This window comes from Mercenaria mercenaria, chromosome 4 (assembly GCF_021730395.1).
Source record: "Mercenaria mercenaria strain notata chromosome 4, MADL_Memer_1, whole genome shotgun sequence".
NCBI classification, from domain to species: domain Eukaryota; kingdom Metazoa; phylum Mollusca; class Bivalvia; order Venerida; family Veneridae; genus Mercenaria; species Mercenaria mercenaria.
The window spans coordinates 34,046,953-34,071,996 of NC_069364.1; the positions used below are offsets into that span (position 1 = coordinate 34,046,953).

Below are 25,044 nucleotides of genomic sequence, written 5' to 3' on the forward strand. Positions count from 1 at the left end.
CATGTATCATTTTATTGTACAAATGATGCCATTTTCATTAAACGCCCTTCATTGAAATACCCAAATAACTCATTCGACCCGAATAATGTTTAAAAAGAAAATCACAACCTGCCGTCGGTCGTTCCCAAAGCTGAATGACTATTTAGCGCCAAATCTACTGAAAACTTCGTGCATCATCTACAGCGACACCTATCGGAGCTAACCTATCAAGGGAAATCAATTTTCCTCTAATTCACTCCTTTCAAACGACGAAAATTTCATTTCCCTTATTACCCTACCTCCGATAGAACTTATAAATGAACAAATAACACAATGTTATTTTTTGGTATAAGCCGTGGGAACCGCAGACCGACTGAATTAAAAGAACGGGCGTAACAAAATAGTTAAAATGTTTCAATAATTTAAAGTCCCAAAGATAATGAAACTTTTAGCTTTTCATCGACAAAGTCCTTGATACAGCCATCTTTGGCTGAATCACTAAGCCATCTACCATGGCGCTTAAACATTCTATCAGGAATACCACTGTTAGCTGCAGTAGCACCGCCTGACCTCAATGAGTGCAAACAATACTGAGTGATGTCTTTCACATGAGGTTTAAACGCTTCTAAAAAGAGTTACTATAAACTAAATGTTTACCATCATTTCTAAGTACGTAGCACTCAAATGAGAAAATATATAAACATCTGAATGACATGAAATATCTGTCCATAATAAATAACGTTAAAGATTCAAAACCGGGCACAATACAGTTCCAGTTCTAGCTATGAGGATCCATTCCCCATCACGATATTTATCCGTTTTACTCGACTCTATGAACACACCCGTATATACACTATTAATAATAATGTTACATCTACGGAAGTTCAAAAGTTCATCACTTCTTAAAAAACCAGCAAATGAAAGTAAACACGCGCAAATAGTTCTTTGATTTTTCACATTTCTTTCTTCGTATAAATGTGTAAACCATGATCAACAATTGGGTAAAATTTGCCGTCTTATCGGTAAAATTATCCCCCTTGAAATCACCTGGCTGGGCGATATCGATTTTTATCTGGTTGATATTTTCCAATAGAAACAAAGAAGGAAAAAGTTTGAACAACTATTGTTTTTATTAGAATGAACACACAATATTTATTATCCTATTGAAGTGTTCGTCATTCTTTTTTTTTTACAAAGATATAAAAATTATTTATCTAAAAAGAAGAATTAATGCTTCCCTTGGCGATTAAAAAACACCACTATCAGTCTCAGGTTACGGCATATAGTTACCGAATAGAATAAGCAAAAACCTGTGATACGTATCTTATTCTTTCCCCTGTAGCCACTTTATTCATAATTTGAGAATATCTATTATCCTATTGAAGTATTCTATAGACAATAAATTTTTTATATATGTTTCTATTTTGAAATTATTTTAATGTCTTCTTGCTTCCCTGGACGTTTAAATGTTGGTAATTTTTGTAAGATTTCTTTCTTGTTCGTGTCCGTGGTATTTCCGAACGCGCACGGAAACGCACGAACTCGATCGAAGTTAAGCTGCCGATGATACAGAGAGCTCATAGTTACAAGAGTATTATTATTGATATGTATCTTTGACGAAATAAAAAAATATTTATTGTATTGTTGTATTGGTAATTCTCACTGCATGCATCAACACACCCTGGTACCGGCGCTCCCAAGTACAGGTGGCACTCACACATACAGCGCTCGATAAGCAATTTTGGAGAAGCGGCGGTGTAAGTATTTCTTATTGTATCTCCGGTAATTCAAAACTTTTTGTAAAATGAAAGATATCTGAGCTCTGGTGAATAATTGATGACTATGTTCCGTGAGTGTCACAACATTTCATCTTAAAATAAACAAAATACGGCGAGTTAAACGTGAACGTTTGACTCAAAAATGTCAAATGTAAAAAAAAAACACGTAAAATACTCAGTAAATACTCCAGATGTATTCATTTTGATATATCTTCATATAGTCATATCTTCCTACAATAACCAGTTCAAATTCCAAGACTTAATTCGTTATATTTAAAGAATGACTCGTGTTTAAAGAAGGTAAGTGGTTTCAAAACGGCACTCACATCGCACAGGTGTGTATTTTTTTGACGCTCACCAAGTACAGCTAGAGAAAGTTCTTCAGAAATGTGGAGAAATCGTCAGCTCTAATTAATGATAAATTCATTGAATTAATAAGATATTAAAATATGAGCGTCTTTTGTACCGAACAGACATTTTAACAAAATTCTTTGGTGGCTGATATATGCCATTCCGCTAATTTTAGGCGCCGATTTATAACGTAAATATCGACTTTTCGCTCAGCGCCTCCACTAATTATCATGTTTTCAATCTATGCTCCCGCCCTTTCTTATTCCTAGTATTTTCTGTATGGAGAATCGCAGACAAAAAGTTTAGATTTAATATGTAAATCGTGGGGGGGGGGGGGGGGGGGGGGGGGGCGGAGGGTCGAGCGAAAACTGGCTGATCAGCGGGCTCCGAGCAAGAAGTTGAGGTTTGAAAGGCATAACATTGGTGGGCACCCGGGCACCCAGCCGCTTTACATCTTGAATCTCACTCAACGCCAGCACCCACTCCCCCCTCCCTCTCCCATCCACATAATCGTGTTTTCGCTCCGCGTCGCCACATGTTATCGAATTTTTGCTCGCTAACCACTCCGCGTTTAACTTTTTTTAATTCTCGTGTTTTCGCTCGACGGGGTCGCGTGGCAAATTGATGAAATGGTATAAAACATCCACTGTAAAAACCTTCTATTTTTCTGTTATGAGTGTTTACTGAATCTTAAATCTAATGAAACAAGTAAAATATGTTTCGTAAAAAGTTCAACATTTATTATACATTCAATGTAGGCGTATGGTAAGTTGTTGAAATTAAAGAAGAGAATAGAAAACTTGTCAGTCCGTTATAAATGAGTTTTACTAAATCTATGATTAAACATTTATTCCACACCCCAACAAAAAAGTATCGACCTGGCTCTATATATATATCATACGGATGCTCATGGCATTATACTGGTACTCAGACCTGAAATATTGTTTTAGTAACGGCGTTTAACCAAACGCATACGCACGCACAAACGCACGCAAGCACACACATATCTTCTTGCAAACCTCACCGTCCACTGATCCCACTGAGTCATATGAATGTTTTGAAGCACGTTTTTCATTTTTCAACGAAATCCTAGGACATATCAAATTTTAGCATTAATCAGTTTTCAAGAAGCTTTTTAATAAAAAAAATAATGTTAAAATATTGTCGCCGTAAGTTTTAACATAGAAAGGTCGACTTCTACAGTCAGTTTTTAACGGTATAAAGATTTATGATCATACAGGCACCACACTGAGAGTAAACAACAACAAGGTCTACGTTTCTGAAGACTTTTCTCTAGCTGTACTTGTTGAGCGCCAAAAAAATTAACACCTGTGCCATGTGAGTGCCGTTTTGAAATCCCATACCATCTTTAAACACCAGTCATTCTTTAAATATAACAAATTAAGTCTTGGAATTTGAACTGGTTATTGAAGGAAGACATGGCTATACGATACTGTATCAAAAATGAATACATTTGGAGTATTTACTGAGTATTTTACGTGTTGTTTTGACATTTGACATTTTTGAGTCAAACGTTCACGTTTAACTCGCCGTATTTTGTTTATTTCAAGATAAAATGTTGTGACACTCACATAACATAGTCACCAATTATTCATCAGGGCGCAGATATCTTTCATTTTAAGAAAAGTTTTGAATTACCGGAGATACAATAAGAAATACTTACACCACCGCTCCTCTAAAATCACTTGTCGAGCGCTGTATGTGTAAGTGCCACCTATACTTGGGAGCGCCGGTACCAGGGTGTGATCAATATAAAAGAAAAAAAAGAAAGAAAGGTAGAGAGCGAGTGAGAAGAAAGGAAAGTCATAACAATTTAAAATGATTTTAAACATCAACTCTATAGTAATAGGTTCTTTCTTTTTAACCGGCTTAGCTAGCTTTCTTTAAGCCGCACCTAACCGTGACATTTACAACTAAATTAGAATTTGCAGGTGATTTGAAGTCAAACAGTTCATGAAAAAATTTAATGCTATAAAATGCATTTGAAATAGAAGTGTGTATTGGCGGATTGTGCCAAGCATGCAAGATACAACGCTACATGGGACGCCCTAGCGGGCAACATATCCTTACTCTCAAGTCCGTTACTCAAAGCCCATGCCCTACAACGTTTGAATCCTCCTTTGTAAGCCAAACAGGTGTTTTCCGCTCTAGATTCTTTGAGTGTTTCCGGTAGTAAGGAAACCTTGTCCGCCGGGATGTCCGGCAGCTGCTCTATGTCATCAGCATAACTCTGGAAAAATAAACGTGTAGAGAAATATTTAATATTTCAAATGTAACTTAAATATTCATTATTATATATCAACTATTTTCTACATAAAATTGTTAAAAAATTAAACATAAACAAGACTAGTTTTTGCCGGAAACTTTTCAGTTTAAATATATTGCGTAAATTCTAAAAAAGCATCTAGTTACATAAGTATCTCTATTAATTTTATTATCCTCAGTCAAACTCACATTTAGTGTGATGAGAAACAACAATCATTTAACCATAATAATTCATATTGATAGCTTAAATTAAGTTTTTAAACCATGTGTACCACACATGTGTATTGTTTCCGTGTCATATCGCACAATTTCGAACCAATAAATCGTGATTTTGTAAACTCTATCTATAAATGTTAACATAACCCTATGCGCAATAATCACACATAGTACCCAGTTTACTTATAAGCAAACTGTTAAAAGGCATATGCCTATCAATCAATATCTCGGTACTAAACCCATATTTACATATAACCATAAAGATACATACATAATCATATCTCATCCCTATGTGTAACGCATAGTACCAGACTTAAGTCTGAATTAAGTAATCATCTATAAACATGATACAAGATATCTTCATCAAATACAATGTGCATATATCCACACATAATTCCCAACATGAAAAAATAGCATGTTGTTCCAAGGCATGTTTACTACCAGCTATGCCAATATACCAAGGGAGGCCACTTAGTTTGTAATAAACATATATGTATAAATAAGTTATTTCCCTTATTCTATTTTAAATTCACATACAAGGATAACATATTGAGTTTCAAACATTCCTTTCCCACTTTTACATGTAGTATAGGATTCTTTATCTGTGGGTAAATACATCCAGTCTTTCACAAAAAACTCCCAAATGCCATTTGTTAAGCACAATAATGGCCAAAAATTGGCAGATGTCCACTCGGGAATAACCAAAATACCTCTGGCATTACATTTTTCCATTTTCTTTAAGACCCTGCAGGAGGGACATATAACCCAAACTTTTTACCCCAGTCAAAAGTAAATGCAACTACACCAGAAGACTTGTAACACCAAAATTTTGAATAGAAAATTGGCAATTTCGCATTATGTTCTGACGCAAGAAAATCTATATCTAATGTTCCCCATCTTTCTTGTATCATTTTTAAGATTTCAAAAGATATCCCCCAGTCATCAGTCTCTACCACTTTTGATAAATAATCTGCCCTTTCATTCATACTCCTTGGTAACCACTCTACTTCTAAATGAATAGAAAGTATCGAGGAAAAATTGAAAATCTTTAAGGCCAAGTCTTGCAATTCTGGTTTCATAGCCCCTCTCTGAATTATAGTACATACGCCTGTATTGTCTGTAAACCACTTCACTCTTTGATTTCCTAATACATGAACTAAAGACCGTAAAATCCTATAAACGGCACATAGTTCTCTCCACGTGGAGGACTTAAGAGACTCTTCTTGAGACCAAGTCCCGTGAGACACCCCGTTTATAGTACCTACTTCATACCCAGAAAATGCTGTATTAGAGGCATCGCTATAAAGGATCCTAGAACAATAACTGAGGTATTCAAGTGCCTAACATTAAGAGAAATCAAAGTATTTTCCCAGAATGCTAACTGCTGTCGACTCTCTACGGACAATTTTATGTAAGAATTCCATGTACGGGCTTGCAAAATATCCATGCTCATTTATTACGAGTCATAATTTGTGATACAGGACCTACAACAATACTCATTGAAATAATCTGTCCCACAAAACTAGCGACCTTTCTAACCGGGACCCATTTTGACATTTTCAGCTCACGGAGCATTGACATTGTTTTATCAATCCTGCGCTGAGGAATACTAATAGTAAATTCAATAGAATTTAAAATAGCACCGAGCCATTCTAAAATTTGTACCGGGCACCACTGTGACTTATCAGCCTTGGGTATTAAACCCGAATCGAGCAAATCTTGCTTCACATCCATGGATAATTTTCTAGTTAACCCAACATTATCTGCTACACCAAACCCGTCATCAAGAAACATAGTTACCCTTTTTCCTTCTCCCCTCCATTTTGCTATTAAAGGGCGGGTCAATTTTGTATACAAATAAGATGCTACTCCTAATCCAAATGGGAGTACTAAAAATTTTTAATAGCGAACTATACCTTTCATGTCAACAAAAGAAAACCCTAGATGGTAAAAATATATCCACAAAATGATATGCAGGGTGAATATCAAATTTTATCATCCAACTGTCCTTTTTGATATACATGAGTGCTATTCTCAAATCTTCATATTTCACCGACTGTTTCCATACATGTTTATTGACTAATCGTAAATCTAAAATAAGACGTTTTTTGCCATTGTTTTGTGTAGAAACAGACAAAGGATTAACAACTGTAGGTATATCTGCACACTGTTCAATTAAACCTGTCTAATAAACTTTGTATAGCCTCTTTAACAAAATAACTTTCTTTTAAAGCAGACGAATTATTACTAGAAAAAGATATACTTGGTAACGAGTAAAATGGGATTTTGTATCCATAAAAAATGGTATCTAAAAATAAACTGACTTGCTCCTATAGCCTTCAAAAAATCGATATGATCTTTTAATCTGTTTTTAACAATAATATCTTTCTGTCCCTGTTCGTATTCAAAGAAATCGTCTGTAAACTTATTTTATCATACTCAAAAGATCTAAAAATAGAATACTCATCTTGAGAGTCAATATCTGGGTTTTCCCCAACTGGGACACTCTCATTTTCTTCCGGGTAATTCAGGTTGCTGCGCCGTCCTTGTGTAGGGGCACGTTCTTCAAATTTGGTTGAGCTCTCCGCAGGTGAAGCATGGACCCGGGGTAAAGGGGTTTGGTCTGAAGGATGGCGCGGCAGAGGAGCCGCGAAAGGAGCCATATACCTCGGTTCATTTGTTTGTCCATGGTTTTGAGTAGGAAACGTCTCTGTGAAAACGGATGGACCTCCCCATGCACGATTACCAGCACCAATAATACCATATGCAGCGGAAGGCCTATTAAACGATTTAGACCTTTGTTTGACCTTCTTCTTAAGGTCACGTGCATCTGCCCTACTGATTCGTGACTCGTCTTCGGAGTTGCTGGCGAGAGGGTTGCATACATACAGTTTATTAACTGTTTCCCACCCTCCTTCTGTTGAAGGTAGCAGATGCCGGTTTTTTCTAGTACTTCGGACTTCCTAGCGATGTGGCCAAGTCAGACGGCTTCTGATATCTTACGAGATGCAGACCTGAAAATAAAAAGATACCTGTTTACATCTTTCTTGAAGAAGAAATAAATTACATAGTAAACTTCATACAAAGCATAGATTTTTAAATCCACAAGCCAACTGAAAGATAATTTCAGCCCGCGAAAATACATGACATTTCAGCCCAAATTAGCCATTTTTCCAAGTGGCCTGAAAATGTTAGGGGAAATGATAGAGCCAAATGGCCACATGCATTCAGTACTCAGTTTCAAGTATTACTTGCAGAGCTGGACAAAAATACCTGTCAACCGGTTACTTTTTCACTATTTTTTAACTGTGTGAGGCCTATATGTTATTTGACAGTTCACGAGAAGCTGAATGTTGATAGTGGTATAAACGCATTTCAAGCAGATATATGAAAATGATGCCATCAAGCTTACATTCGCATCTCCCAGAATTTCTGCAACATACCATTCTTAAACTTGTTAATCAAAAACTCACATCAACAAATATTTCAAACATCAAAACAGCCTTTACTTCAAGGTTTTATTTCTAATGACAGATTTCGAACCTGGAGTTTATCACACGACTCTTTGAACAAATCCATGGCATATTCCATTTTTCCATTATCTATCGCCCAAAGTCCTTGTTTCAAATTTTCCTCCAACTCGGAGTTAAAATCAAATTGAATACGGTTTCCTTCGTACTTCCAACGTATGTCTTTCTCAGTCCTAAACTTTTTCACTTCAGAAGATACTGACAAAGAAATACCTCGAACCTCTTCTCTTAGCGCATTCAAATCGTGTTTTTGTCCTCTTATTTCACCAATAAGTTCTTTAATATCGTCCTTCAAATCCGAAGATAACGAACCGCCATTACCGGTTTCTGCGTGTACATGTTTATCAGATTTATCCATTGTCGCATAACAAAGAAAATCACAACCTGCCGTCGGTCGTTCCCAAAGCTGAATGACTATTTAGCGCCAAATCTACTGAAAACTTCATGCATCATCTACCGCGACACCTATCGGAGCTAACCTATCAAGGGAAATCAATTTTCGTCTAATTCACTCCTTTCAAACGACGATAATTTCATTTATGTTCCCACCACTGTAAAATAGACTTTATAAAATTTGTTTAATCCATATAATCAAAAATATTAATATAACGGTACATCGGCGAAGAAGGGATTATCTGTTCGACACCGGTCCGCAAATAACGGAGCAGACCGAAAATACCGAACGGTCTCGACAGCCAATTAACCAAGCTCCTCACAAAGGTTACCTTCCCTATCGCTGCATTGACATAAGACCACGTGACGATGAGAAAGTCACATGACACTGCATTGTGCAATCATTATAATCAATGACTGGATGAATAGAAACAAACTGACAATGAACACTTCAAAAACTGAATTTATTATGTTTGGTAGCAGACCTCAATTGAAATCGATTAATATTGCTACGTGAAAGCACAATTAGATATCTTGGTGCATTTCTTGACGAAACTCTGAACTTTAAAGATCATGTAAATCGCAAATCTCGTACAGCCATGTTGAATTACCTACGAATTAAGAACATCCGAAAATATTTAACAAAAGCAGCCACTGAAATTTAAGTTTTGTCTCCAGTTATTTCACATCACATCCGAAAATATTTAACAAAAGCAGCCACTGAAATTTTAGTTTTGTCTCCAGTTATTTCACATCTGGATTACTGCAATGTCATACTGTATGGTGTAGCTGACTGTGAGGTGCGTAAGATGCAACGTGTTCAAAACATGGACGCAAAACTTGTCATAAACAGGAGGAAATTTGACAGTTCCAAACAAGCATTGTATGAACTACATTGGTTGCCGGCGAAGGCAAGGATTGAGTTTAAGATACTTACTCAGACAGAATTGCTTACAGAGTATGTTTCAGTAGACAAGGTTTGAGATCGTCAGAAAATTCTGCATGAAGTATGTTGTTCCATACAACAAGTGCAAAACATTTAATGATATCAGTTTCTGTACTATTGGTCCAAAACTGTGGAATGAACTGACGTTAGAACTACGCAAAATTAAATCACTTGATACATTCAAAAACAATCTTAAGACACTGTATTTCAGAGACTTCATGGCACTGTTTGAGTCTTTATCATAATGTGACCTTGCACACTTGGCATTCTTCTTGAGAATTTTAGCGTTTATTACAGAGTTATGGCCCTTGAAATAGCCAAAATAGTGGATTTTTGTTTGTGATGCTCATAGCTCAAAAAGTATATGGTATAGAATAATGAATCCTTTTCATATTTTTTTTTGAGGCTATACCCCATTAAGACTGCAAACATTTGAATTATTTCCCCTTATTTGTGACAAATATACCAGTGGGGGGGGGGGGGGGGGGGGGGGGGAAGCACACCCTGTGTCCTATAGACACATGCTAGTTTTTATATACGATAACAGCTTGTGATAGTTTTTAAATTTTTGTAAAAGTTTTTCATTTCAAAATTTATATTTTCAAGGTTTGTTTAAATAAATTTGCTGGTGCAGGCTCTATGGGTAGTGTGTAGTATTTCTTATTTTTTAAATAATAAGTGATGGCATCATTAACTAGGGGGTTTGAACCTCTATATGCAGCCCGTCTGGGCGTGCCATATAAGGCTTAAAGCACTGGTAGTCTGCAATAAGCGTAAATGGCCTCAGGGGGCATGGTGCGATTGAATATGTCATTGTATAGAAATAGGCATTTAATCAAATTATTCAGTTGCACTTTCACTGCAAAATGGCGTAGACGCCAAAAGGAACAAATTCCGGCAGCCTGTTTCATTTGTCAAACGTCCACTTGCTTATTATCGGCTTTTGTGGTGACTTTCAGGATGGGTCTAATTTTCCCATATGAAAAATTGCATATTGCTTTGTAATACATGCAAGCCTCCCTTGGACAAACTGACATCAACATTTTGACAACTGAAAACACATCTTGCATTCTTACATGCCTATGTCTCTATATGATACTCATCATTCCTTGTTCATTTGTCTATAATATTCATACTGCTACTTGTATTGCTCATCGGGTCTGTATTTATCTTTGTCATCTTAGTCATTGTGACTCGTTTTGTGTATTGTAATCCGTGCAGTTAGGCATTGCGAGTTATCTTGAGCCAGTGTCTTGTAGACCCTGCAGTTTGGCACTGTGAGCCATCTTGAGCCAGTGTTTTGTAGACCCTGCAGTTCGGCATTGTGAATCATCTTGAGCCAGTGTCTTGTGGGTCCTGCAATTTGGCATTGCGAGTAAGTTTTAGCTTAAGTCAGTGTCTTGTACTCCCTTAATTTTGGTGTTACTATGAATTATCTTGAGCCAATGTCTTATAGACCCTGCAGTTTGGCATTGTGAGTTCTCTTGAGCAAGTGTCTTGAAGATCCTGCAGTTTGGCACTGTGAGTCATCATCTTGTGCCAGCTACTTGTAGTACCTTAAGTTTGGCATTGTGAGTCACCCTGAGCCAGTGTCTTGTGGACCCTGCAGTTTGGCATTGTGAGTCATAAAGAGCCAGTTTCTTGTAGACTCTACAGTTTGGCACTGTGAGTTATCTTGAGCGAGTGAATTGTAGACCCTGCAGTTTAGCATTGCGAGTTATTTTGAGCCAGTGTCTTGGAGACCCTGCAGTTTGGCACTGTGAGTCGTCATCTTGAGCCAGTGTCTTGTAGTCCCTAAAGATTTGAATTGTATGTCATCTTGAGCCAGTGCCTTGTAGTCCATTAAGTTTGGCATTGTGAATTATCTTGAGCCAGAATCTTGTAGACCCTGCAGTTTGACACTGCGAGTTATCTTGAGCCAATATCTTGTAGACTCTGCAGTTTGGCACTGTGAGTCATCTTGAGACAGTGTCTGGTAGACCCTGCAGTTTGCCATTGTGAGTTATCTTGAGCCAATGTCTTGTAGTCCCTGCAGTTTGGCAATGTGAGTCATCAGGAGCCAGTGTATTGTAGACAACGCAGTTTGACATTGTGAGTCATCTTCATCAATGTCTTGTGGACCCTGCAGTTTGGCACTGTGAGCCAACTTAAGCCAGTTTGTCGTAGATCCTGCAGTTCGGCATTGTCAGTCACCTTGAGCCAGTGTCTTGTGGATCCTGCGTGTTATCTTAAGTCAGTGTCTTTAGACCCTGCAGTTTGGCACTGTGAGTTATCTTGAGCCAGAGTCTTGTAGACCCTGCAGTTTGGCACTGTGAGTTATCTTGAACCTATATCTTGTAGGCCCTGCAGTTTGGCACTGTGAGTCATCATCTTGAATTAGTGCCTTGTAGTCTCTTAGGTTTGGCATTGTGAGTTATCTTGAGCCAGTGTCTTGTGGACCCTGCTGTTTGGCACTGTGAGTCATCTTGAACCAGTTTCTTTTAGACCGTGCAGTTCGGCATTGTGAGTCATCTTGAGCCAGTGTCTTGTGGACACTGCAGTTTGGCATTGCGACTTATCTTGAGCCAGTGTCTTTTAGAGCCTACAGTTTGGTACTGTGATTTATCTTGAGTCAGTGTCTTTGTAGACCCTGCAGTTTGGCACTGTCAGTCGTCATCTTCAGCCAATGTCTTGTAGTCCCTTAAGGTTTGCATTGTGAGACATCTTGAGCCAGTGTCTTGTGGTCCCTTAAATTTGGCGTTGTGAATTATCTTGAGCCAGTATCTTGTAGAGCCTGGTGTTATTATAGAGCACTGAGGATTATCTTGAGCCAGTGTCTTTTGGACACTGCAGTTCGGCATTGTGAGTGAACTCGAGCCAGTGTCTTGTAGACCCTGGAGTTTGGCATTGTGAGTCATCCTGAGGCAGTGTCTTGTAGACCCTGCAGTTCGGCATTGTGAGTTATCTTTAGTCCAGTGTCTTGTGAACCCTGCAGGTTGACATTGCGAGTTATCTTGAGCCAGTGCCTTGTAGGACCTGCAGTTTAGCACTAAGAGTTATCGTGAGCCAGTGTCTTGTAGGACCTGCAGTTTGGCACTGTGAGTCATCATGAGCCAGTGTCTTGTAGAACATGCAGTTTGGACCTGTGAGTTGTCATCCTGAGCCAGTGTCTTATAGTCCCTTAAGTTTGGCATTGTGAATAATCTTGAGCCAGTGTCTTGTAGTCCCTGCAGTTTGGGATTTTGAGTTATCATGAGCCGGTTGCTTGTAGTCCCTGCAGTTCGGCATTGGGAATTATCATGAGAGCCAATGTTTGGTTGTCCCTGCAGTTCGTCATTGTGAGTTGACATGAGCCAGTGTCTTGTAGTCCCTGCAGTTCGGCATTGTGAGTTATCATGAGCCAGTGTCTTGTAGTCCTTCAGTTCGGCACTGTGAGTAATCTTGAGCCAATGTTTGGTAGTCCCTGGAGTTCGGCATTATGAGTTAACATGACCAAATCTTTGGTAGTCCATGACGTTCGTCATTGTTAGTAATCATGGGCCAGTGACTTTTATTCCCTGTAGTTCTGCATTGTGAGTTAACATGAGAGCCAATATTTTGTTGTCCCTGCAGTTCGGCATTGTGAGTTATCACGAGCCAGTGTCTTGTAGACCCTACAGTTCGGCACTGTGAGTTATCTTGAGCCAATGTTTGGTAGTCGCTGCAGTTCGGCACTGTGAGTTATCATGACAGAATGTTTCGTAGTCCCTTAGGGTCGCCATTGTTAGTTATCATGAGCCAGTGTCTTGTAGTCCCTGCACTTCGGCACTGTGAGTTATCTTGATAGACCTTGAGCCGACAATAACCCCCCATCCCCCCCCCCCTCTAGGGATATTTCTACGCTATGATTTTCTTAAAGCATTTAACATGAGCTATCATTCCAGAAATTCTGCCATCTGGCTGTCGGGTTCTTTTTACGTTACAGCCTACTTTATACGTTACCATTAATATTTTCTAGAAAATACGGACTGGCACTACAGTTACCCATAAATGGTTTACTAGCTACACAATATATCAATATATAAAGACAGAATATACAGATCTATATCTTGAAGGTAAAATTGACACTTATAGGCATGTGCTTTACGTTATCAAATGTACGTTACCAAAAATTGTGACGAAAATAGAAAATATAACTATGTGATTTTATATTTTATTTGAAATGTCTATGTCAAAAGTGTTATAAAAAGAGGTTGTGGTTATAACAGATAAGAGTTTGACATAATTTTATCGATTGTGAAATATTTCTAATTATTACGAAAAAATAAGCGATAAAGTAGAGTAAAGAAGATAAAATGATATAATGTTGACAATATGAATTTCATTTATAAAAATTATTTTTTTTACAAAAGTCGAAAAAAATATTTGGGATATGGTAAAATATTTTGTTTAAACAGATATGTAACATGTACAAATTCCATAAATATGTATTATATATTTTAAAACGTATAAATATATCACAAATTATAAATCTATGTAACGAAAATTACTAATTACATAAATTATATATAGTTTTCTTTAAACAAGATTAATAGAAAATCATTTTTCATGATCGTGAAATGAAACTGATTTCATTGAGTGGAAAATGAAATGAATTGAAATAGAATGAAATAAATAAATAAATAAATAAATTACAAGTGTGTGAAATGATTTGCATACAGTGAGTGCTCAAACTTGTTTCATATATATGGCACCTTGGAATTATTCAATCAATGATAATGCTACAGTCCAGCATATGTTAAAAACGTCAGTAGATGCAAGTAATGAAGTTGGTCAGAAATGTACTATAGTGACATGTGACTCGGCTGTTGCTAAGAAGGCATATTCTTTGGTTCTGCAGTCTAGAGATGGACTTGGTAACATAATTGTTAGAATGGGTGTATTTCACACAATCTGCTCCATATTTGGGCCTGTAGGAAAATTAACGAAGGACAATGGTCTTGTAGAACTTGCAATAGAATAAGGAATTTGTTCTAGTGGTTCACTTGATGAAGTATTACCAGGTAAATGCTACAACCATACCATAAATGTACACAGGACTGTAATGGAAGTTCTTGAGCGTTTGCTTCTATGCAAGTTTGAAGAGACAGAACCCCGCAAGGAAAGCATTTAAGAAGGCACTAATATTACAGAAACAGACTGAAAGTTCATGCAAAAAAAAGTGTTTGAAATAAAAAGAGAATTTCAACAGACGTGAGCAGTTCAAATCAGAAATCAGAAAGGGTGAAAGTGGCAAAACTGCTAAATTTTGGTTAATGTAATATTGTATGTAGACATAATTCACGTGATATTGTTGCTTTTCAAAGCAACACAGATTTATGCTTTTGATTTACATATATCATCTCTGTACAAACTGTGCTCTTTGTTCTTCGCATTTGACCGCAATAATTATGCCCGCTACCTCCTCGTTTACCTGTTAACATTGATGAATATTGATCCAGGTGCAGAAGAGCTACTCTGAAGTAATGGTTTTAGTGTATCTGGGTCTTCTTCTTCTATACAGGCATTGAGAAATGCAGTAGATATTTCTACAGAGCAAACAATTAACAGACATGCAAAGTCTGTGGTTGGCATACTTGGTTTCAGTAGAAACTATGCTGCATATTTCCATTGGTGCATGACCCGTCATTACAGGGCCAGGTATGTTGAAGCAACACTTCAGAATGCAGACGTACATAGAGAAGACATGTCCGACCACAAAGAAGTATAACTTGTTCAGATAGGCTTGAGTGAAGAAGTTAACAGGATTATGATGGCATAGAATCCTTCACGAACCCATTCAAGGCCGAAAAAATAAAACAAAAGATAAAATTTATGTGTGTGGTCTGGTATTCATGCGAAAGCAGAAGTCGCTCATGGCCTTAAGGCAGCTGAAATAGGTGAAAAACAATGGATGGATTATCAAAAGAAGATTGATTGAAAAATCAGTTCCTTTCCAAAACCCCATTAAGAGAAGAAAAGTTAATATATTTGCCACAGCTGAAGTTAAAAAGAAAGAAACCAGTTCTCAAAACAAAATACTACAGATAAGAGCAGAACGTAACGTGTATGAACAATTGGTACTTTTAGCTGTTCAGCACAACATAGATCTAGAATCGACACTTTCTTTTCCTTTAGGACCTGTCCCCTGGCCGTTATAGCTACTGCGACTTGAATGCCAATGAAAACAGACAAGTCAAAAAATACTTCACTATGTAGAGGCTGCAGCCATCAAAAAAAGATAACATTGTTTTGTTGATTGACAGTAACGCCCTGCTGCAAAGCTTAGTAACCATCCCTGCAACATTCCAAGACGTAGCCGAAGCTGTGTTCATTCAACTACCTAAGACAGCTCGTGTCGATTTTGTAACTGACACTTAGAGTCCTCAGTCGATCAAATCATATCAGCATGGAAGACGTGAATCTGCTCCTAATTCTTACGTGTCAGGAGTAAAGACCAAAGTACCATGTGACTGAAATGCATTCATGTCAGATAGTGAAAACAATATCTTAAAAAAAAAACGAAATACTGTTTTATTTTACACTGGAACAGGCAATAAGAGACGCCATATCAATGCTCACAACATCTTGATAAGCAAAGGAGAAAGAATCTGCTCAATTTTGCCTGCAATACTCTGTCTGACTGGTTGAAACAACCAGTGATTTTGTTCGCACAGGGAAAGTTACACCCCTCAAATTAGTAGGAAAAAAAACAGGTGTATGTTGCAACATTAGCAGAAGTAGTTCATACACATCACTGATCAGATGGACTGAAGAATACAATAACATCAATTAACTTATATATGACATGTTTCTTGCAAAGTATCAAGTACATGCTGGCAATTTCCCGAGTACATATAATGGTATGGACATGAGTCTAACTGAAATTGTTACACATCGGCACATGTGGCTGATGACTCTGATGATGACTATGAAGAAGTAGAGATGGCCAATATAATTGACAACATATACGAAACAGACAGTGATTATGACGACTTAGATGACTGAACCCCGCAACTTAGTTGTTCTCAATTTTGGTTTATGTGAATTTATCTGGTTAAACAGATTAGCGGTTGTAAGCGTGTATTTTTCAGTTACTAAAATACACATTAAGTAACGTATCGTAACGTAGGTTACAATGTCAGTGCTGTGCTATATGCATTTTTATATCGAACTTGATAAGATACTTGCATTATCTAAGTTTGAAATAATTATAAGGATTACATAAACAACCTATTGACTGAGAAATGAAAATCTATATATCGTAACTTTTAGTAACGTATATAATAATGGTAACGTACTTGTTCTTAATACTGTTGAACAATAAATTTTTAAATACTAATGTATTGTGTATCTGAAAATACTATACTTTAGACATATCTGATATTTTCTGACAACTAAACCTATTGAATTAATTGATACGAGTATTTTTTATAAATTATAATGGTAACGTAAATTACAAAATGAATTGATCAATTTAGTGAACAAAACTAGGCGGGAACATTGACAACAGCATATTCTGCATACCACTGAACCCACTTGCTAATGATTCTGGTTGTTTCTACCATATAAATCACCACATTCCAGTTTTATCATTTATTAATTAACTGTTAAGGTAACGTAAATAACAGGCTGTAACTCATAGAGAACCCGCTTGGCAGAATTCAGAAATATGATCTACATACAAGGGGCTTCAAAACTAATGGGGTCTACAAAAATCCCTAGAGGGGGAGGGTTTCACCTTCCAGCTCTAGGCCTATGAGCCAGTGCCTTTCAGTTCCTGCAGTTCAGCATTGTGAGTTATCATGAGAGCCAATGTTTGGTTTTCCCTGCAGTTCAGCATTATCAGTTATCATGAGCCAGTGTCTTGTAGTCACTGCAGTTCGACATTGTGAGTTATCATGAGCCAGTGCCTTGTAGTTCATGCAGTTCGTCACTGTGAGATATCATGAGGCAGTGTTTTATAGTCCCTGCAGTTTCGCATTTTGAGTTATCATGAGAGCCAATGTTTGGTTGTCCCTGCAGTTAATCCTTGTCAGTTATCATGAGCCGATATCTTGTAGTCCCTGCAGTTTGGCATTGTGAGTTATCATAAGCTAGTGACATGTAGACTTGCAGTTCGGCATTGTGAGTTATCTTTAGGCCACTGTTTGTGGACCCTGCAGGTTGGCATTGCGAGTTATCTTAAGCCAGTGTCTTGTAGAGCCTGCAGTTTAGCACTGTGAGTTATCTTGAGCCGGTGTCTTGTAGACCCTTCAGTTTGGCACTGTGAGTCATCTTGAGCCAGTGTCTTGTAGAACATGCAGTTTGACACTGTGAGTCGTCATCTTGAGCCAGTGTCTTATAGTCTTATAGTTAAGTATTGTGAATACTGAATCTTGAGCCAGTGTCTTCTAGACCCTGCAGTTTGGTATTGTGAGTTATCTTGGACCAGTCTGTTGCAGGCCCTGCAGTTTGGCACTGTGAAACGTTATCTTGAGCCAGTGTCTTGTAGTCCCTTTAGTCTGCCATTGTGAGTCATCTTGAGCCATTGTCTTGTGGAACCTGCAGCTTGGCACTGTGAGTCATCTTGAGCCAGTTTCTTGTAGACACTGCAGTACAGAATTGTAAGTCATCTTAAGCCAGTGTCTTGTAAACCCTGCAGTTTGGCACTATGAGTTATCTTCAGCCAGTGTCTTGTAGACCCTGCAGTTTTGTATTGCGAGTTATTTTGTGTCAGTGTCTTGTAGACTCTGCAGTTTGGCACTGAGAGTCATCATCTTCAGCCAGTGTCTTGTAGTCCCTTCAGATTGGCATTGTGAGTCATCTTTAGCCAGTGTCTTGTAATTCCTGAGTTATCATGAGAGCCAATATTTGGTTGTCCCTGTAGTTCGTCATTTTGAGTTGTCATGAGCCAGTGTGTTGTAGTCCCTACAGTTCGGCATTGTGAGTTATTATGAGCCAGTACCTTGTAGTCCCTGCAGTTCGGCACTGTGAGTTATCTTGAGCCAATGTTTTGTAGTCCCTGCAGTTTGGCATTATGAGTTATCATGACCGAATGTTTGGTTCATTGAGGGTTGGCATTGTAAGTTATCATGAGCCAGTTTCTTGTAGTCCCTGCACTTCGGCGCTGTGAGTTATCTTGAGCCAGTGCCTTTTAGTCCCAGCAGTTCTGCATTGTGAGTTTTCATGAGAGCCTACGTTTTGTTTTCCCTGCAATTCGGGATTGTGAGTTATCGTGAGCCAGAGTCTTGTGGTCACTGCAGTTCGTCATTGTGAGTTATCATTAGCCAGTGCCTTGTAGTTCCTTCAGTTCGTCATTGTGAGTTATCATGAGCCAGTGTCTTGTAGGCCCTGCAAATCGGCATTGTGAGTTACTATGAGAGCCAATGTTCGGTTATCCCTGCAGTTCGTCAATCTCAGTTATCATGAGCCATTGTCTTGTAGACCCTGCAGTTCGGCATTGTTAGTTATCTTTAGGCTAATGTCTTGTTGACCGTGCAGTTTGGCACTGTGAGTCATCTTGAGCCAGCGTCTTGTAGAACATGCAGTTTGGCACCGTGAGTCGTCATTTTGAGCCAGTGTCTTATACTCCCTTACGTTTGGCATTGTATCTGAAGCCAGTGTCTTGTAGACCCTGCAGTTTGGCATTGTGAGTTATCTTGAGCCAGTGTAATGTAGTCCCTGCAGTTTGGCACTGTGAGTTATCTTTAGGCAGTGTCTTGTAGACCCTGCAGTTCGGCATTGCGAATTATCTTGAGCCAGTGTCTTGTAGTCCCTGCATTTTGGCACTGTGAGTCATCTTTAGCCAGTGTCTTTTAGTCCCTGCAGTTCGGCATTGCGAGGTATCTTAAGCCAGTGTTTTGTAGACCCTGCAGTTTGGTACTCCGCGTTCCATGTAGACTCTTAAGTTTGACATTAAGAGTTATCTTGAGCCCGTGTCTAGTAGTCCCTGTAGTTTGGCATTTTGTGTCATCTTGAGCCAGTGTCTTGTAGACCCTGTTGTTTGGCACTGTGGATTATTTTGAGCCAGTGTATTGTAGACCCTGCAGTTTGGCAATGTGAGGTATCATGAGCCAGTGTCTTGTAGTCCCTTAAGTTTGGCACTGTATGTCATCTTGAACCAGTGACTAGTAGACCCTACAGTTTGGCCTTGTGAGTCATCTTGAGCCGCTGTCATGTAGTGTCTTGTGGGTCCTGCAGTTTGGCATTGCCAGTTACTAGTATCTTGAGCCAGTGTCTTGTAGACCCTACAATTCGGCATTGCGAGTTATCTTCAGCCAGTGTCTTGTAGGCCCATAAATTTGGCATTGTGAGTCATCTTGAGCCAGCGTCTTCTAGACCCTGCAGTTTGGCAGTGTGAGTTATCTTGAGCAAGTGTCTTGTAGACCCATAAATTTGTTATTGTGAGTCATCTTGAGCCAGTGTCTTGTATGTCCCTGCAGTTTGGCATTGTGAGTAATCTTGAGTCAGTGCCTTGTAGACCCACAGTTTGGCACTGTTAGTTACCTTAAGGCAGTGTCTTGTAGACCCTGCAGTTTGGCACTGTAAGTCATATTGAGCCAGTGTCTTGAAAAACATGCAGTTTAACACTGTCAGTCGTCATCTTGAGCCAGTGTCAGGTAGTCCCTTAAGTTTGGCATTGTGAATTATCTTGAGCCAGTGCCTTGTAGACCCTGCAGTTCGGCATTGTGAGTCATCTTGAGCCATTGACTTGTAGTATCTGTAGTTTGGCATCTGTGAGTCATCTTGAACCTGTGTCTAGTAGGCCCTGCAGTTTGGCATTGTGAGTCATCTTGAGCCAGTGTCTTGTAGACACTGCAGTTCAACATTGCGAGTAATCTTGAGTCAGTGTCTAGTAAACCCTGCAGTTTGGCATTGTGAGTCATCTTGAGCCAATGTCTTGTAGACCCTGCAGTTCAGCATTTGCGAGTTATCATGAGCCAGTGTCTTTTAGACCCTGCAGTTTAGCACTATGAGTCATCTTGAGCCAGTTTCTTGTAGACCCTGGAGTTTTGCACTGTGAGTCAGCTTGGGCCAGTGTCTTCTAGTTCCATAAGTTTGGCATTGTGAGTCATCTTGAGCCAGTGTCTTGTAGAAGAATAGTTTGGCACTGTGTCAGTGCCTTTTAGTCCCTGCAGTTTGGAATTGCTAGGTATCTTGAGCCAGTGTCTTGTAGACCTTGCAGTGTGGCACTGTGCGTCATCCTGAGCCAATGTCATGTAGACCCTTAACTTTGGCATTAAGAGTTACCTTGAGCCAGTGTGTAGTAGTCCCTGCACTTTGGCATTGTGAGTCATCTTGAGCCAGTGTCTTGTAGACCCTGCACTTTGGCATGTGAGGTACTTGAGCCAGTGTTTGTAGTCCCTAGATTCTTGTAAGTCATCTTGAGCCAGTGTCTTGTAGACCCTGCACTTTGGCATTGTGAGGTATCTTGAGCCAGTGTCTAGTAGACCCTGCAGTTTGGCATTGTGAGTCATCTTGAGCCACTGTCTTGTAGACCCACAGTTTGGTACTTTGAGTTACCTTGAGGCCGTGTCTTGTAGACCCTGCAGTTTGGCACTGTAAGTCATCTTGAGCCAGTGTCTTGAAAAACATGCAGTTTAACACTGTCAGTCGTCATCTTGAGCCAGTGTCTGATAGTCCCTTAAGTTTGGCATTGTGAATTATCTTGAGCCAGTGTCTTGTAGACCCTGCAGTTCGGTCATTGTGAGTAATCTTGAGCAAGTGTCTTGTAGTATCTGTAGTAAGGCATTGTGAGTCATCTTGAATCAGTGTCTAGTAGACCCTGCAGTTTGGCATTGTGAGTCATCTTGAGCCAGTGTCTTGTAGACCCTGCAGTTCGGCATTGCGAGTTATCATGAGCCAGTGTAGACCCTGCAGTTTAGCACTATGAGTCATCTTGAGCCAGTTTCTTGTAGACCCTGCAGTTTGGCACAGTGAGTCATCGTGGTCCAATCTCTTGTAGTCTCATACGTTTGGCATTGTGAGTCATCTTCAGCCAGTGTCTTGTAGACTAATAGTTTGGCACTGTGCCGGTTTCCTTTAGTCCCTGCAGTTTGTAATTGCGAGGTATCTTGAGCCAGTGTCTTGTAGACCTTGCAGCGTGGCACTGTGCGTCATCCTGAGCCAGTGTTATGTAGACCCTTAACTTTGGCATTAAGAGTTATCTTGAGCCAGTGTATAATAGTCCCTGCACTTTGGCATTGTGGGTCATCTTGAGCCAGTGAGTTGTAGACCGTGCACTTTGGGACTGTGAGGTATCTTGAGCCAGTGTCTTGTAGTCCCTTAAGTTTGTCATTGTAAGTCATCTTGAGCCAATGTCTTGTAGTCCTTGCAGATTTGCATTGTGAGTCATCTTGAACCAGTGTCTAGTAGACCCTGCAGTTTGGCATTGTGAGTCATCTTGAGCCACTGTCTTGTAGTGTCTTGTGGACCCTGCAGTTTGACATTGCGAGTTATCTTGAGCAAGTGTCTTGTAGACCATGCAGTTCGGCATTGCGAGTTATCTTGAGCCAGTGTCTTGTAGACCCTGCAGTTCGGCATTGCGAGTTATCTTGAGCCAGTGTCTTGCAGACCCTTGAGTTTGGGACTGTGAGTCAACTTGAGTCTATTTTACAGTGTTGGGAACATATATTGGTCAACTAATCGGAATGGATCAGTATACCTTTATGCTCAAAAAACACATTACATTTTAACACGGAATAATAACTGTGCAAAAATTATTTATGCTTTCTTAGAGACAGATAGAAACTCGCTATTACATTAAGTATTCATTGCCCTTTAATGTGATAATAAATTAGCCGGCATAGGGGTTGTGACTTATCTTGAACCTGTGTCTTCAAGTCGATGTAGCTCGTTATTGTGAATTATCTTTAACCAGTGTCTTATAGTCCCTGCAGTTCAGCATTGTGACTTATCTTGATACAATGTATTTTAGTCCCTGCATTTGGCATTGTGAGTTATCTTGAGCCAATGTCTTGTAGTCCCTGCAATTGGCACTGTGAGTTATCCTGAGCCAGTGTCTTGTAGTCACTTAAGTTAGGCATTGTTACTTATTTTGAGCCATTGTCTACTAGTCACTGCAGTTTGGCATTGTGGCTTATCGTTTGACCTGTCTTTTGCCTCTGCAGTTTGCATTTTGAGTTGTCTTAAGGCCAGTGTCTTGCAGTCCCTTCAGATCGGTATTTTGATTGATCTTGAGCCAGTATTCTGTAGTCCCTGCAGTTTGGCACTGTCATGTATCATGAGCCAGTGTCTTGTAGTCAGCGCAGTTCGGTATTGTTAGTTTTCTTGAGCATGTGTCTTTTAGTTCCAGCGGTACGCCATTGTTAGTTATCTTGAGCCAGTGTCTTACGGTCCATGTAGTTCGACATTGAGAATTATCATGAGCCAGTGTTTTGTAGTCCCTGCAGTGCGGGATTGTGAGTGATCTTGAGCTAGTGTCTTCTAGCCCCTGAAGTTTGGCAATGTGAGGTATCTTTAGACCTGTGTCTTGTAGTCCCTGAAGTTCAGCATTATGAGTGATTTTGAGCCTGAGAAGTTCGTCATTCTGAGTTATCATGAGCCAGAGTCTTATAATCCCTGCAGTTTGGCACTATGAGTGATCTTGAACCAGTGTCTTTTAGTTCCAGTATTTGGCACTGTAATTAATCTTGAGCCTGTGTCTTGTAGTCCCTGCAGTTCGGCATTTTGAGTCATCATGAGCCAGTGTCCTGTAGTCCCTGTAGTTCGGCATTGTGAGTTATCATGAGCGGCTCAGCCAGTACCCTGTAATCCATGCAGTTCGGCATTGTGAGTTATCATGAGCCAGTGTCTTGTAAACCCTGCAGTTCGGCATTACTCAATGTTTGGTAGTCCCTGCAGTTCGGCATTATGAGTTAGTATGAACCAATGTTTGGTAGTCCCTACAGTTTGTCATTGTGTGATTGAGTGAGTGAGTCAGTCAGTGTTTAAGTTTAATTACGGTCCATCCGCACTTTCAGACACAAAGAAACATATAAATACCCCGTATAGCATAAATTGCTCGTCATTGTTAGATATCATGAGCCAGTGTTTTATAGTCCCTGCAGGTCGGCATTGTGAGTTATCGTAAGCCAGTGTCATGTAGTCCCTGCAGTACGGCATGGTAAGTTATCATGAGCCAGTGTCTTGTATTTCCTGCAGTTCGGCATTTGAGTTATCATGAGCCGGTTGCTTGTAGGCCCTGCAGTTCGGCATTGTGAGTTATCATCAGAGCTAATGTTTGGTTTTCCCTGCAGTTCGTCATTGTGAGTTGTCATGAGCCAGTGTCTTGTAGTCCCTGCAGTTCGGCATTGTGAGTTATCATGAGCCAGATTCTTGTAGTCCCTGCATTTCGGCAATATGAGTAATCTTGAGCCAATATTTGGTAGTCCCTGCAGTTTGGCATTATGAGTTATCATGACCAAATGTTTGGTAGTCCCTGAGGTTCGTCATTGTAAGTTTTCATGAGCCATTGTCTTGTAGTCCCTGCACTTCGGCATTGTGAGTTATTATGAGCCAGTGCTTTTTAGTCCCTGCAGTTCTGCATTGTGAGTTATCACGAGAGTCAATGTTTGGTTGTCCCTGCAGTTCGGCATTGTGAATTATCATGAGCCAGTGTCTTGTAGACACTGCAGGTCGTCATTGTGAGTTATCATGAGCCAGTGCCTTGTAGTTCCTGCAGTTTTGAATTGTGAGTTATCATAAGCCAGTGGCGTGTAGTCCCTGCAGTTCGGCATTATCAGTTATCATGAGCCAGTGTCTTGTAGTCCCTGCAGTTCGGCATTGTGAGTTATCATGAGCCAGTGTCTTGTAGTTCCTGCAGTTCGTCATTGTGAGTTATTATAAGCCATTGTCTTGTAGTCCCTGCAATCTGGCATTGTGAGTTATCATGAGAGCCAAAATTTGGTTGTCCCTGCAGTTCGTCATTGTGGGTTATCATGAGCCAGTGCCTTGTAGTCCCTGCCGTTCGGCATTGTGAGTTACCATGAGCGAGTGCCTTGTAGATCCTGCAGTTCGTCATTGTGATTAACATGAGCCAGTCTGTTGTAGTCCCTGCATTTCGGGCATTGTGAATTATCATTAGAGCCAATGTTTAGTGGTCCCTGCAGTTCGTCATTGTGAGTTATCATGAGCCAGTGTCATGTAGTCCCTGCAGTTTGGCATTGTAAGTTATCTTGAACCACTGTCTTGTAGTCCCTTAAGTTTGGCATTGTGAGTTACATTGAGCAAGTGTCTTGCCGTACGTTCCGTTGGGATTTTGACTTATATTGAGCCATTGTCCTGTAGTTACTGCAGTTTGGCACTGTGATGAATCATGAGCCAGTGTCTTGTAGTCAGTGCAGTTTTGCTTTGTGAGTTATCTTGAACAAGTGACTTGTAGTTCATGGACTTCGCTATTGTGAGTTATCTTGAGCCAGTGCATTGTTGTCTGGGCAGTTCGGCACTGTCAATTATTTTGAGCCAGTGTCTTGTAGTCCCTGCTGTGCGGCATTGTGAATTATCTTGAGCCAGTGTCTTGTGGTCACTGCAGTTCGGCATTTTAAGAAAGTGTTACGCTCCGGCTAGCTCGGATAATGTTAGGGAC

At 39.6% G+C, this 25,044-nt stretch overlaps 1 protein-coding gene across 1 annotated transcript; it reads right to left on the minus strand.

Moving 5' to 3' along the window:
- Positions 1-401: 401 nt before the first annotated feature.
- LOC123553335 (uncharacterized) lies at positions 402-8,498 on the minus strand. Its single transcript, XM_053542130.1, has 3 exons — positions 8,154-8,498; positions 4,200-4,359; positions 402-604 (listed from the first exon to the last, which is right to left on the minus strand). The coding sequence occupies exons 1-3, from the start codon at positions 8,496-8,498 to the stop codon at positions 402-404; spliced, it is 708 nt and encodes a 235-aa protein (XP_053398105.1).
- Positions 8,499-25,044: the final 16,546 nt, after the last annotated feature.